This window comes from Pelodiscus sinensis, chromosome 27 (genome assembly GCF_052426305.1).
Source record: "Pelodiscus sinensis isolate ZL-2025 chromosome 27, ASM5242630v1, whole genome shotgun sequence".
Lineage (NCBI taxonomy): Eukaryota > Metazoa > Chordata > Testudines > Trionychidae > Pelodiscus > Pelodiscus sinensis.
Window position 1 is genome coordinate 3,397,329 of NC_143078.1, and position 15,405 is coordinate 3,412,733.

General features: G+C 45.1%; 1 protein-coding gene and 1 long non-coding RNA gene across 2 annotated transcripts in view; one reads left to right on the top strand and one right to left on the bottom strand.

Annotated features, from left to right (window-relative positions):
• Positions 1-2,239, bottom strand: part of LOC112545088 (uncharacterized) — a 99,023-nt gene extending 96,784 nt beyond the window's left edge. Inside the window, exon 1 of the long non-coding RNA XR_012897838.2 lies at positions 1,999-2,239. This is a non-coding gene — a long non-coding RNA (uncharacterized LOC112545088). The remainder of the gene's footprint in view (positions 1-1,998) is intronic.
• KCND3 (potassium voltage-gated channel subfamily D member 3) overlaps positions 1-15,405 on the top strand; it is a 250,682-nt gene that overhangs the window by 226,063 nt on the left and 9,214 nt on the right. Inside the window, exons 5-7 of the mRNA XM_075910074.2 lie at positions 9,316-9,408; positions 13,184-13,240; positions 14,299-14,546. Of these exons, the coding sequence (XP_075766189.1) occupies positions 9,316-9,408; positions 13,184-13,240; positions 14,299-14,546 (398 nt within the window). The remainder of the gene's footprint in view (positions 1-9,315; positions 9,409-13,183; positions 13,241-14,298; positions 14,547-15,405) is intronic.

The window sequence follows — 15,405 nt, forward strand, 5'->3', positions numbered from 1 at the left end:
GAGCATTAAATCTGCTCCACGGGTTGCACATTTTTTTTAAGCATGGGCTGTAAACAGAGCTTGTCAATCAAACTGTGAAAATCTTTGAAGGAGGCGCCATGTGGTCACGACTTGGGCCAGGACTCTGAGAGCCAGCTCAGATGAGTTAATAAGATTCTGTTATTTCATCAGGAGGCAACATGCGCTGAAAATGTAAATCAAGCCCTGGGCTTTCTTGGTCTTTTAATTGTACTGCTTAAAAATGCCACGGCAACTCGGTGCAGATGTGCAGCTCTCACTTGGTTTTCCAGCCTGTCTCCCCAATACAAATCCCATCCCTTCTTTCTGCCAGACCACTCACAGAATGGCTGCGGGGACACAGATGCAAAAGTCGAGAACCCAGTCGCCTGAGAGCAATATTTGGCTGCTAGGTTCTTTTTCTGGCTTTTGCCCAAAGTGAGTTGGAAAAGGCGCCTTTGTTTTTTTCTCTCCTTTTGGCTTTGTGGCTACTGCAGATGTTGGGAAGATGAAAAAAACATTTCTGAAGTGGTTCTGGGGAGTGTGTGTTCCCATTCATCAAGACTTTAATGATTATTTTTATTTATGTATATGATGGCAGTGCAGCGGGCAGAGGTGGGCAGTAAAACGGCAGAAGCTGTAATTGCCCGTACCTGCTAAGGCGCAGGCAAATATAGCACAGCAGCTGGCCAGAGGCTAATCCTGGGGAACCAGATCCAGCCCATGGGCCAGTATTTGCAAACTCCTGGTCTCTGTGCAAGCTATGGGCCCAGTTGTACATATACATACTAAAAATATGCCCCTGCCCTGCCCATCTAAATAGCCAAAAGCAAGAGAGGGTCGGAAAACGGAAGGATGGCCATCCTGTGGGGCACTGAAGCATAGAGAGATTAAGTGATTTGTCCCCGTCTGTAGTAATGCCAGACACGTCTCTTAAATCCCAAGTCATGGCAGGTGCCCCTCTCTTGGATAAGGATATTATCCAATGCACAATGCAACAGTCAGGAAGTTCCCCTGGACCTAACCCTATGAGGCCAGAGTCTCCTTTTCTTAGCCCTGGTCTATAGAAGGTGTTTATTTTGAAATGACCCCCCCCCCCCTTATTTAGAAATAATAAGAGGAGTGTCCACACTGCCCAGCCTGTTATTTCAAAATAATGGGCTGGTCATTTCAAAATCTGTGCTCCTGCTTTCCTTGGGGAATAACACGTATTTCAAAATAGTGATTTCAAAACAGCAGTCATGTGGACACTCCATTGCAGCTATTTCAAAATAGCTGCTCCCCAGAGTCACTCGAAGGAATTACTCCCCAGTGCTTTCAGGGGCTCTACGTCGAGATAGCGCGTCCACATTAAGGGAGCCGGCCTCGGATTAATTTCAAGGCTCTCTGTCAGGGGGTACGCCCCCGTCAAGGGGCTCGGCCCCCTCCAACCAGGCCTGTACAGCACCCCAACGTCTCACTGCAAAAGTCCCAGCCCTTCTATCAGGGCATATACGGTATCAAAGTCTCACTGCAAAAGTCCCGGCCCTTCTATCAGGACATATACGGTATCAAAGTCTCACTGCAAAAGTCCCGGCCCTTCTATCAGGGCATATACGGTATCAAAGTCTCACTGCAAAGTCCCGGCCCTTCTATCAGGGCATATACGGTATCAAAGTCTCACTGCAAAGTCCCGGCCCTTCTATCAGGGCATATACGGTATCAAAGTCTCACTGCAAAGTCCCGGCCCTTCTATCAGGGCATATACGGTAGGCGAGGCCTAGCCGCTCTGAGAAGCCTCCCCTGGCCCGGGGTTCACTTGCCCAGGGAAGGGAAAACGGGTGGTAGGGGGACCCGGGCCCTCCCTCTCCACCGGGGCCCAGCCCGGGGCCCTTTAGGCAGGGTCTGTGGCTCCTGCCGGCTCGGTGGGGGATCCGGCCGAGCCAAACTTTGTCTCCCCTGCCCTGGGCTGCTCCCTGCCGCGCCCCGGCCCCCCCGGTCCCTTCGCCCCCGGGGCAGTACCTGGCGGGGCTGCGGGCGCGCTCCTGCCGCCCTGGGTCGGCGGCTGCTTCCTCCGTGTCAGGGTCCAGCGCGGGCGCGACTCTGGACCCGGCGGCTGCAGGAACACCGGCCTGGGCTCCTCCTTCGCCCTGGGGCCTCCCCGACTGCCGGGCTCCTTCTGCCCTTATACCTGGCCGCTGTTGGGAGCATGCCCAGTAGGGTCGGAGGGGCGGGGCCTTCTCTGCCAGCTGGGCCTGGGCTATCTCCTGCTCATCAGTGCGGGGCCTGTCCGCCCCGTCACACTCTCCCATAGTGGGGACGTGCTACTTCGATGTGGTTATTTCAGGAGTTATTTCAAATTTAGTTCTTCCAAAATAATTTCCCAGTGTAGACACGCCCTTACATTGCGATACATGAGGCCAGCCTGTGAGTTGGATGCTAACTGTGAGGGATGTGGCAGAATCTGACCAGTGATTTGCCAATCTCCGCTTGTTTTTAAATGTTACAAAGGAATGTGTCCTTTGTAACTGTCAAGTGGGGTAATATTTTGGTTCCTAGCTCTGGGACTGAACCTCCTGAACTGTAATTACATGGTAGCAACACTTGGTTATGTTTCCTACCCTTGAAGCAGGGCCAGAACTTGCGTCAACATTAACTCCACTGGTTAATGTTAATGGGATTTTCATGTATCTCTCCAGTGACAAGACTGCCTTAGGGTTAGCAATAATTCCAAGTGTAATTACCATGTGGTCCTTATTAGCAATTAGCCTGGAATTTCCATTGTTTACTATTATGTAATCAATACATAATCGTTTTATAAATGCCCAGTAGTAACAGTGTGAGATGAGCCAGAAGAGAAGCACTAGGACTGATGGATCCCAAAGTACATTATCTGGAGTTATCCAAGGAAATAATTACCATAGATAACACTCCGGTTGAACACTCAGCATGCATGGGGCTTTTGGGCATGTAGGGACCCAGGTCTAATTCTCCTCACCCACCAGTGGAGTTACTCCTGATTTACACCTGCTTATGTGCAAGGAGAATCAAGCCGTGTCTCTTCAGGAAGGGCCTAGCAGTGTATTGGGCACATGAAGAGCAGAGGAGATGGTGAGAGGAGAGCAGTGTGAGAGAGGATGTTCATTCCCTACACTCAGCACCCACTTTCCTTTCCGTGAAATGTGGGCGTGGAGCATTTTACATTTGCCATGCAGGCCCGGCATAGACAGGTTTTGTGCCCTTTCATATAAGCACGGCTGTACTGGGTCAGATCAAAGGTCCATCTAGCCCATTATCCTGTCTGCTGACAGTGGCCAATGCCAGGTGCCCCAGAGGGAATAAACAGAACAGGAATCATCAAGTGATCCTTCCCCGGTCACTCATTCACAGCTTCCAACAGAGGCTAGGGACACTATTCCTGCCCATCCTGGCTAATAGGCATTGATGAACCTATCCTCCATGAATTTACCTAGCTCTTTTTTGAACCATGTTATTGTCTTGGCCTTCACAACATCCTCTGGCAAGGAGTTCCACAGGTTGACTGTGTGCTGTGTGAAGAAATACTTCCTTTTGTTTGTTTTAAACCGGCTACCTATTAATTTCATTTGGTGACCTCTAGTTCTTGTCAAGGTTCCCTCCAAACTACGTGGCAGCAAAGACCTGCAGCTGCTTAATAAGCCCCACCTAGCCAAGGGCTCAGGACTTGTGCACAGAGCTGCCTGGCTAGGGAAGGGGCACTTCTCCCTCAGCACCAGCAGCAACTGCCTGCTGAAGACAGAGCAGTGAGCGTCTTCCAGCCAGCAGGGAGGGGACACAAAGTCATGTGTTTCACTACCCATTTGTGACTTTTTCTCATGTTGCTGTTCCAAATGGCTTTTTAACACAAATGTCCTGACTGTCTAACCTTCCCTGCTTTCTGCAAAAAAAACCATGCAAATCTCTCTGTTTCTAGTTTCCTGCTACAAAGCACCTCTGGTACTCAGAGAGATTAGGGTTACCTAAAGCCACTGGTTCCATTACTGTGTTCCTTTCTTCTTTTAAGTGAGATTTAGCTTGATACGGCTGCACTTGCTTTATCACAGAAGGTGTGCTCCACAGGAGATATTCAGATGCAAAGCCCTTTTCAGCTTTGATTCCTTTCCTCCATCTCAGCGAGAAGAGGTTTAGCTAGTGAACTCTGCAGGCTTTGGCCAGGACCTCTTTGATGTGTTAGTTCACTTGTGTTACTATTAGTAAGAAAACCCTAAACCGTTATGGGTTTTTTTTAGCCTAATTCTGAATGGATCTTCTGGATATGAAGCACAGCAATTTTCAAAGCAATAACGGGAAATTGCCTCCTACCTAAAATAAATGTCTCCATAACAGTCTATAAACTTTGTTTAGTCAGTCATCCATAATTATATATGGGGGTGCTTTTCATTTAGCAACAGGCAATTTGCCTGATTTTCAGAGATACCAAGTCAATTCTTGATGTGACTTCAGGTACATTCAAAGATGCAGGTTTGTTTGTTTGTTTGTTTGTTTTACATTGAGGGTAACAGAAGAGTCACTTAGGTGTGCTAGAATAGTGATAGAAATTTAGCCGTGTTAGTTGGGTGTAGCTGAAACAAAAAACAGGACTATGTAGCACTTTAAAGACTAACAAGATGGTTTATCAGGTGATGAGCTTTCGTGGGCCAGACCCACTTCCTCAGATCAAATAGTGAAAGAAAATTGGCATGACCATATATATCAAAGGATACAATAAAAAAAATGAACACATATGAAAAGGACAAATCAAATTTCAGAACAGAAGAGAGATGAGGGAGGGAGGTAAATGTCTGTGAGCTAATGATATTAGAGGTGATAATTGGGGAAGCTATCTTTGTAATGGGTAAGGTAATTAATGTCTTTGTTCAGACCTAGGTGTAAAGTGTCAAATTTAAGCATGAATGGCAGTTCAGAGGATTCTCTTTCAAGTCTGGTGTTAAAATGTCTTTGAAGCAGGATGCAGGTAATCAAGTTGCTGAGACAATGCCCTTTCTGGTTGAAATGGCAAGAAACTGTTTTTTCTTTGTGATCCTGTCTAATATCTGTTTTGTGGGCATTGATTCTTTGGCGAAGCGTCTGAGACATTTGTCCAATGTACATAGCAAACAGACACTTTCGGCACATGATTGCATAAATTATATTTCTGGATGAGCAGGAATATGTGTTCTTGATCTTATAACTGAATTGGTTAGGTCCAATAATGGTATCAGCAGAGTGAATATGTGGACAAAGCTGGCAATGGGGTTTGTTGCAAGGGAAGGTTCCAGAGTTGGTATTAGTGTGGTATGTCCTGTGCTCTAATCCCACTGACAGAGACCAGAAACTTCAGGATCTCTACCAAGCATTTATAAACCTCAACTACCCACCTGGAGAAATAAAAAAACAAATTGAAAGAGCCAGACGAATACCTAGAAACCATCTACTACAAGACAGACCCAAGAAAACCAACAATAGAACACCACTCGTCATCACCTACAACCCCCAACTTAAACCTGTCCAACACATTATCAATAAACTACAACCTATACTGGAACAGGATACTAAACTCCGAGAGGCTCTGGGAGACAGACCCACAGTTTCTTTGTGTGGGTGCAAACAGAACTCCGTGCCAGCTGCTCCTGGCTGGGACAATCACCTAATCTCAAGATGATTCTTACCTACAGCCACAGGACATACCACACTAATACCAACCCTGGAACCTTCCCTTGCAACAAACCTCGTTACCAGCTTTGTCCACATATTCACTCTGCTGATACCATTATTGGACCTAACCAATTCAGTTATAAGATCAAGAATACATATTCCTGCTCATCCAGAAATATAATTTATGCTATCATGTGCCAAAAGCATCCGTCTGCTATGTACATTGGACAAATGTCTCAGACGCTTTGCCAAAGAATCAATGCCCACAAAACAGATATTAGACAGGATCACAAAGAAAAAACAGTTTCTTGCCATTTCAACCAGAAAGGGCATTGTCTCAGCAACTTGATTACCTGCATCCTGCTTCAAAGACATTTTAACACCAGACTTGAAAGAGAATCCTCTGAACTGTCATTCATGCTTAAATTTGACACTTTACACCTAGGTCTGAACAAAGACATTAATTACCTTACCCATTACAAAGATAGCTTCCCCAATTATCACCTCTAATATCATTAGCTCACAGACATTTACCTCCCCGCCCCCATCTCCCTTCTGTTCTGAAATTTGATTTGTCCTTTTTATACGTGTTCATTTTTTTTATTGTATCCTTTGGTATATATGGTCATGCCAATTTTCTTCCACTATTTGATCTGAGAAAGTGGGTCTGGCCCACGAAAGCTCATCACCTGATAAACCATCTTGTTAGTCTTTAAAGTGCTACATAGTCCTATTTTTTTGTTTTGGGTGTGCTAGAAATCCATGGAATTAATCATAACTGATTTGATTCCTTTAACACCCCTAGAAGAAGTCAGATGGTAGATGCCTATGTTAAGATATCCTGCTTTTATCCCATTCCACCATTTGTTTTTTTAAACGTTTGGATATTGCTGCTAGGTGCCAGAAACAGATATTCAAGGCATGTGTCAACTTTTATCTTGCAGATTCCAGCCTCACAGAGTAGCTAGGCACCTCCTGCTGAGACATCTATGGAGCTTAAGGGGGCCACTTGTAAACAATTAATTGCCATTTTAATGTGTCTAATTGTCTTTGAAAGTTTTAGCCACTAAAGATTAATGAGGATGATCACTGAAAACATGCTGTGAAATTGGGGTGGATTTCAGGGTCAATGAATTTAAAGAAAAAAATGCTCAGCAAAATAGTTCTTAAAACTGCAACTATGGAATGGAAAAATTGACATAATCCTTGTTTTGGAACTGCAGAGAGATTTGCCAGTTAGGCCCTTCTTAGCTCCTCTCTTTCCATTTCTGGAGCCATTTGAAAATCAGATCTGAAGAGTGCGTGATACACGCAATCTTTTAAGAAACAAGCATTTGTATACGACCACAGAGATAGCAGATTCACTGGCTTGCATGCTGTAATACACAAACTTTGACTGCGGTGCTCTGAAATGTGCTTATTGGAACTCCTCTGTTGTGTGTGTGTGTGTTAATCTCTGCCCATTTGCATGGGACTCCAGAGCACTGGTAAAGCAGATTTTCTTCATGATATTTACCATGTTGAGCAAGTACTTTCTGACATCTTCCTTCTTTACCTGCCAATAATCTCATGCAAATAGTGAAGTTAAGTAATTGCTGGTTTTATATAGTTACTTTGATCTAATATCTTTGCACTGAAGGATTGAATTGGGTATAAGAACAATAAAAGATTAGATTGTGAGCTCTTTGGGTTTGGCTGATGGGTTATATGGTGCCTATCACAATCCAAACCAACTCTAGAGTCCTTACAACATGACAAACACTGCTAAAAACAGCGTAGTCTAACTATCAACACACAGAGGTAGGAGAAAGGAGCATCAGAGTCCTGATCCCCGCTCTGAAGTTGGCTACCACTAACCCATGGGGCAAGGCACTGTACATTTATATCATCGGTTGACCCATGGAGATAATAATACTGATCTCTCTCAGAAGGGTGGCATCTGGGTTAGTCAATACAGACAAGAAGCTTCATCAAAATGTTATTATGCATACACTGTACTGTGGTTCCTTCGGATTTATTTGAAGAAGATAAAGTCCTTCTCATTACAAAGGCAGGCTTTAACCTTTCCCTTACACCTGCTCCCTGTGCCTCTCCCCAAAAACCATTCATCAGCAGCATGAAACCCTCATCCAGCTTGGGGTTTAGCGAAGAAACTGATGACAGAGCAATTTGCAGATAGCATTCCTGCTGCTGCCTGAGCGTGATTTTGGAGACCAGGCTGTCAGCTGTTGGGACAAAACTTCTCAGGAGACCCAGTTAAGTCAAACTCCTCCTGCAGGGTCCCTCTTTCATTGCAAAGGTTTCTAGTGAAGTCAAAAGGGCACATGCACACACACCCCAACAACAACCACATCATCATCTCAGGTCAGTTTTCTTTTCTGTGGCCTGAATCCTTAACACTTGCTTGCCCCCCAAATTCAGCCCAGTGAGAAACCTGTCTGACCCCACCTATCCTACTTTCTACAGACCTTTTAGTCAGGTCTGACAGCGGCCAATCCTCTTTTAAAGGCTCTGAGCCTAACGCAGCTCATCTGTGCATGATTCTGGCCCAGCTGGGAGTGCCTGCCTCTAAAGACTCGCCCAGGGAAATCAGGCCTGCTTCTGCCTTAGACTGTGAGCTCTTTGGGGCAGCGTTTGTACAGCACCTAGCCCCATGGGGCCCTGAGCCATGACTGGGACTCGCAGGTAGTATCGCAACACAAATAACCATCGGTAATTCAGTTGCCATTATTAACAGACACAACCCCACAGGAATCCTTCAGAAAATGGAGCTTTTTCTCCCAAGGGACTGCTGCTAATTCCCTCTGCTCTAACCTCTTGTGCCAATGCTACACGTTCCCCCAGACAATCTACTTCCCTTCTCCTAACGGGGACAATTGATTCATAATAATAAATTGCACCTCTCCAGTGTCTTTTATCCAAGCTGCTTGTCAAGTAAAGGCCTTGCTCCTGTGAGGTTCCCCACACCAGCAGCGAGGTTCTAGCGCTAGGACTAGATTTCAGGACTCCTGGCCCTTACTGACTGTATCGTCATTAACGCCCCACAGAGCCAGTTTATCCTGCTGCTTGTCCTCACTGCTTCACATCAGTTCTCTGTGGGTTTTGTACCATTCCCACGCCAAGAGGCAGGATCAGAAAGCCCCGTACCACCTGACCCCCTCAATTACACCCCGGCCACACCCCCACTAGCACAACCTCTTCTGTCCTTTTGTACCCGAGTACGACTGTGTCCCTTTGATTATCCTTACTCCACCAAGTTTCTGTGATGTCCGTTGAATCGATAGCCTCATTTAATGCTCTAGTTCACCCATCATATTCTTTAGACTTCTCACGTTTGTATGCACACCCTTTAAAAACGTGTCACTTTGTAGCTGTCTGATGTAACGTGACTCAGTTGAAGGCAGCTTTTTTTCATTTGACTGTTTCTCATCAGACCCTACCCATATTTTATCATCTTCCATCCTCTCCTCTTTATTAGGACATAGAGAATCTCTATTAATAGACCCTCCCCTAAGGGATGTCTCTGTCTGAACCACATGCTCTACCCCACCTGTCAGCTTTCCCCCATCCTTTATTTTTAAAATTGTTCTATGAGTTTTGTATGAGCGGATTCCTCTCTTTCTCCCCATGATTTCATGCCTGGTTCTTCTTTCTCTGACTGTTTAGGGATCTACTGACGATGAGCAGCATGTCAGCAAACCCACCTCGCTGATCGAAAGCCAACATCACCACCTGCTGCACTGCTTGGAAAAAACAACTGTAAGTAGCAATAGGCCTCGAAATCTGACTCCATTCTTTGCTCCTGGATCCCAGCTTCCTTTGGAGAGGACTAGGGTACAGTATGGCTTTGCTCCTGTGACCCAGTGCATGCACTCACAAACACTCCCCCCTCCCCCAGAGGGGATACAAATAAGTCACTCACATCTGAGATTCAGCACAGTGATGGGTGCTGAATCTCAGAAGTTTCCTGGACTATACCACCCAGGGAAAGATTCACTTGCTTTTTGTGAATTGCTTGACAAATCAGCATTGTGCAAAATGCTAAATCTGTGTAAAAGGGCAAAGGGCTGGATTGCTCTGTACACCACTGCACAGTGAGTGCAAACCACTGTCCTTTTGATCGGGTACCACTGCCTCCTTGCACTCACTTTGCAACTGGCGCAAATGACAATCCAGAATGCCGGGCACCAGGGACTCAAGCTAGTTTATATACGTTTATGCAAGCAGCCACTGCGGAGCAGAGAAGTGGCCTGTAATGACTCAAGACACGGACTTGCGGGAGTAGGTTTTAACCAGGGTTTCTGAATCCATTGCTCTCACCCACCGCCAGTGATGGAACAGGTTGCTGGCAGGAAGAGGAAGCTGATCACAGCAAATTCCAAGCCACGTGTATTCCCAGCCACAAATAGGCTGGCGAAAACAACCACTGAACCATTTAAAGGGAGCAGCCGAGCCTTTTTAGTATGGTTTGGTGATGCCACTCATGTCTTTCCTTCCTGACAAGCCTCATTTAAAGGACCAGTCCCTTCATCAGGGGGACCAGTCAAGTGGATTCCACTGGAGCCACGTTTCACTTATGCAATGCATGGTGCTGGCATGAGACCCTTGGTAGTGCTATTTTTTAAATTATCAAATGTTTCTGTAAGCAGAAGTCCCTGGAAAAATTGCAAACAGATCTTTAACTCGTATCCATTTCCAGCTCTATATTCAAAAGTGATCTGTGGTAAAGGGACATGTTATTTATATTGTATATATCATGGCCCTGCCTAGAAAGACACCAGTGGGTTGAAACCTGAATAGGAAAGGGATACATCTTATCTGCAACTACCATCAGCCATGCCTTTGCTTTCTGACCTACACGCATAACCTTAGTTTTTTCACAATGTGGTTCCTACCAGAATAACACCCTGTAGGTTCCAAAGACGCTTTGGAAGAAGCGCATTGGTTAAATACCTATAGCAACTAAATCCCGCAGGTTCTGAAACTCATCCTGATGAATTACGAAGCGAATCATTACGGTGATGATATCAGTGGCTGTTGATTTAATTGTATAGTATAAGTATGAGCTTGCCTGTGTTTCTGATAACACTGTATGTTTCATTGCAAGCAGCTATTTCACAGCCTGACTCTTCAGTTGTTTAGAATTCTGTATGTACCCTCAAGCTTCAAATGATTTCAAATATGCTTATATCATGTGATTATTGCTACTATTTGCCAAGTGCCATAAAGTTGCCTAGTATTTTAAACAGGTAAGATCCCCGTTCCAAAGTATCTACCATCTAATGTCCAGATCCTGCAAAGTCTTAGACACATGCTTAACTTTACACACCGTGGGTATTTCCACTGCCTGTCAGTGAGTAAAGTTCAGCAAATCTAAAACTCATTGCAGAGCTGGGGCTTACATTAGACAAACTTTAGGCCAGATGACGATATTCTGTCTTCGGAGTCGCACTTTTTTGCACACTGATTCCAGTGAGACACCTTGTGGTGTAAGTTGCTATTAGCTGTTTGGCCCAAAATGAATGATAACAACAGCCAATGGGGTCAAAGGGGCAGCAGCAGAGAGAGGAGAATGCAGGGCAGAATTGTTTCTTGAGTTTTTCTATATTGACCCCCAATTTATTTTGTTCGAGATGGCTGTGCAGGGTGGGGAACAGAAATATAGAGGAGCTACTGCATTGACTAGAATCCAGAAAAAAAGCCACAAAACCTGTAAGGTGAACTGTCCTGCCATTGCATTCAGATATTTGCATCAGCTGTTAAAAATTTTCTGAATTTTGATTTTTGGGTCCAAAAATGTCATGCCAATTTAGATGAACATTGGAGGGGAAAAAAATCCACAAAATATTTGCTGCATTTTTGCCCCATTTTTCAGCTTGCCGCAACCCTGATTAGATTGTCTGCAATGTGATCGCATGTCTGGGTATCATGCTTAGAGCTGATCAGATCAGGGAAAATAACTATTTGAAAATAATGTGCTTGATGAATGACAGCAAAAAACAAATTCTGTCTTCAAAAAATGCATAGCTCTGTTTGATTAATGAAAACTGTTAATTTTGAATACATTATTTGTTGGGTAATGGGGAACCAGAGGAGATAATTAACAACTTGAATAATTTACCAAGTGACATACCGGATTCTTCATTACCGGCAATATTTAAATGAAGATTGGATTTTTTAAAAAGATATTCTCTAGTTCAAAAGGAATTATTCTGGGGAAGTTCTAGGGCTTGTGTTGGGGAGGGAAAGGAGAGCGAGGCTAAATTATCATAATTGTCTCATCTGCATATGGAACCTCTGACTCTCTGAATTGATGAACAAACTCTGTCACAACAGCCATATGATCCTCTAGAATCATGATACAAACACCAGCAGGATTTTATTTAAGGTGGGTTTATTTTTATTTTTTTTATTTTTTAACTTGTTTGGGATTTTTTAGGTTTTTTTCCCTCTCTCTCTCTCTCTAGCTCTGTTCAGTATTAAGTGGCTGTTCAATTCTTGAAGTGTGAGCACTGCTAACCTGGAGTACCAAAGTTTTCAAAAAAGAGGCTGTCATTCAAGGAGTCAGTTGCAGCATGTTTAGATTGTGGTTCTCGATGCGCTAGTCAAAACAGCTCAATCAATTTTTGTGTTGAAATTCCTGTACTTTCTTGGCATTCTTAATCTATTAAGACATTATGCAAAACCATCAAATTGCAGAAACTGCAGCCTATGAATTCGAAACACTGAAGAGTCATTTTGAAATGTTTCAGAGTTTCAGGAGGAATGGAATGAGGAATGATCCATGTGTCATGGTTACCAACGTGTTTCAAAGGGCAATTCACCTTTCCTTAAACTAAAAAAGGGGAGCTTAAAAGGACATTCATTATTTTCACAGTATCTGCATTTGTCACTAAAATAAAGTCCTACAATGTAACAGCTATGAATGGCCCACACATCTGGCTTGTTACAAGACAAAGTGACCTTGAGATGCTTCCGACAAGCATGACAAAAAAATTCTTTGTTGTGTTAACACAAGATTTGTCAGCTCTATTCCCTATCCCTAATGTGAGCACTGACATTCATATCCTATACTTACTCTGGCTGCTTGCCTTCGTTGAGCCATGTCCTTCAGCCAGAACTTTCCTTCTGCATTTCCACAAAGGAAAACCAAAACACAGTCCCATTGTGTAATCCCTGAGCCACTCACAATGCAATCGCCAAGCTCCATTTCAGGGCCCGAAAATTTGTTTTATCTGCTGCTTCTGTATCTCAATAAATAAATAAAAGGAAATAATGAATAGCTGTCATGTGCCTTGGACGTCCACTCTCTTTTAGAAAGAGAACACAAAATTAAAATGCAATCTTCCAAAGAAAGAAAGAAACTGATATAGCAAATCAGTTTAGTAAAGGGAAAGGCTCAGTTGCCCATTGAAACCTGGGGTGCCAGATGGAATGCTGAGATTGAATGGATGGAATGTGGAGACTAAACATTGGAATGCAGGAATGGAAAATCAATCGTGTTTTTATCTTTTGTTGGCATGTTGTCCTGTAGGGATTGTCCTATCTTGTGGATGATCCCCTGTTATCTGTACGAACTTCCACCATCAAGGTATTTCCTTTTTTTAAATCAATCTGTTTTCTACGCTCTCTGTGACGCGTCCAGAATGTTTGCTTCCTTTCTTGTTCTTGTCCTGTTCTCTGGAGTTTGTGCATGGGGTTCATTTTTGCCTTTGTTTGATGTCAGACTTGGTATCTGTTCCAATGAAAATAGATGGTTGCCTTATCTCTAGCCCCCCTCCTCTCCTTCCTTTCCAGTTCTGAGAAGTAAAAAGTTACATTTGTATATTGGGCATCTGGGAATGTTTATGTACATGTATATTCTTTGGCTCTTCCCTACCCTGTTCTCTACTCATTGGTGCAAGAGGCACTGAAGTTTTCCGTGCAACTCTGAAGCTCTAGGCTACCCAAATTTGCAGTTCTAGGTGACCCTTTATCACCATTTCCCTCCCCTTTCTGCCTCCCCCTTAACACCTTTACTTCTGCCACAAATAACCCAGCTGCCAGCCCAGAACCGGATGGGTGCCATACCTTGAAGAATCATCTAAACCAGCACACTCCACCTAACTTTCCAGCTGAATGATGGGCTGGTCCCACTGACACAAAGAGTACAAGCCACGGCCTTATTCCCAAACCCAGAGCCAGTGAGCCAGGGTTTCCTTTCCACACCACTTTATAGCAGTGAGACTCCACCGGCTTCCCACGGGTCCCTTCAGGGACGCGGGTGTGTAAGTGAAAAATCAGGCCCAAACTAGGTCTGGTTCTGAAACGTGGTCCTGACAAGCCTCTCAGGCATCTGTTGCAGCTTCTCTGATCCCTGAGTTGTGGCGTGGTGGTGGGGGGGTTAGGGTTAGGGGAGCAAATGAGCTCTCTCAGTTGCACTAAGTAATGGGATGATGTTATCTCTCTCCCTGTTGTTGTTGTTGTTGTTGTTGTTTGCACTTTTTAAAAATCTGAGCCATGTCCAGTGCAAGCTATTTCAGACCCACGGGCAGTGAGTGTCTCACCCCTGTGAGGGGCTGACCTGTCCCTCGTGCCTCGCCCAAGGTGGTCTTGGCCACATGGGTCGTGACCAGCCAGAGTGACACTGCTGTTTTTTCCCCCTGCCAGAACCACGAGTTCATAGATGAGCAGCTGTTTGAGCAGAACTGCATGGACAGCTCCATGCAGAATTACCCCTCCACACACAGCCCCTCGCTCTCAAGCCAGCATGGCGTCTCCACCTCCTGTTGTTCTCGCCGCAACAAGAAGACGACGCACCTTCCCAACTCCAACGTGCCGGCCACTCGCCTGCGGAGCATGCAGGAGCTAAGCACGATACACATCCAGTGCAGCGAACAGCCATCCCTTACAACAAGGTACAGTGGGGCTGACTGCAGTGTGCAAACCCGCTAGGGGTGAGGTCTGAGCTGAGTTTGGGGCAGTTTCTATGCCCTTGGCCAAGGAGAAGTGGGTCCCACCTGGGCCTATTGCAGTTCCCATTCTTCCAATAGGGTCCCTGGAGAGGTGACTCCTGGCTGCCTTCTGCAACTACTCTGGACTCAGCCTAGAGGGAGCTGACCCAAACTCTAGCTCAGCTCTTCTCCATCCAGTTTGGATCCCAGTTGAGGCCAACTCAGGAGCTGTACTCGTGGAATGAGGAGTACAGCTAGTTCGAATTAGGAAGCCTAATCTGAACTAGCTACTCCGTGCCGCGCGGCATGGGGTTCGAACTGCCGGCATTTAAAAATGGCGCCGGCCGGCTTTATGCAAATGAAGCCCGGGAAATTCAAATCCCGGGCTTCATTTGCAATTGCGGTATGCCTACATTACCCTCCTATTTCGAATTAGGAGGGTAGTGTAGACATACCCAGGGTGGGTAAGCACTGGAATAAATTGCCCAGGGAGGCTGTGGAATCTCCACCTCTGGAGATATTTAAGAGCAGGTTAGACAGACACCTGTCAGGAATGATCTAGACAATGCTTGGCCCTGTCCTGAGGGCAGAGGGCTGGACTTGATGACCTCTCTTCCAGTTGTAGTGTTCTAGGATTCTATGATTTCCTAAAGTGTGGGGGTGCCCCCTTAGTGGAAAAACAGGTTTCGACTGGAGAAAGGGAGAGGCCTCTCCGTCATTTCCTACAATCTTCCATTTAAAAATAAAAGCAAGTTGCTAGCTCTTATGGTTTTAAAGAAAACCTTGAGCAAACTGCCCATGTGTCATCAGCACCTGCCCGAAT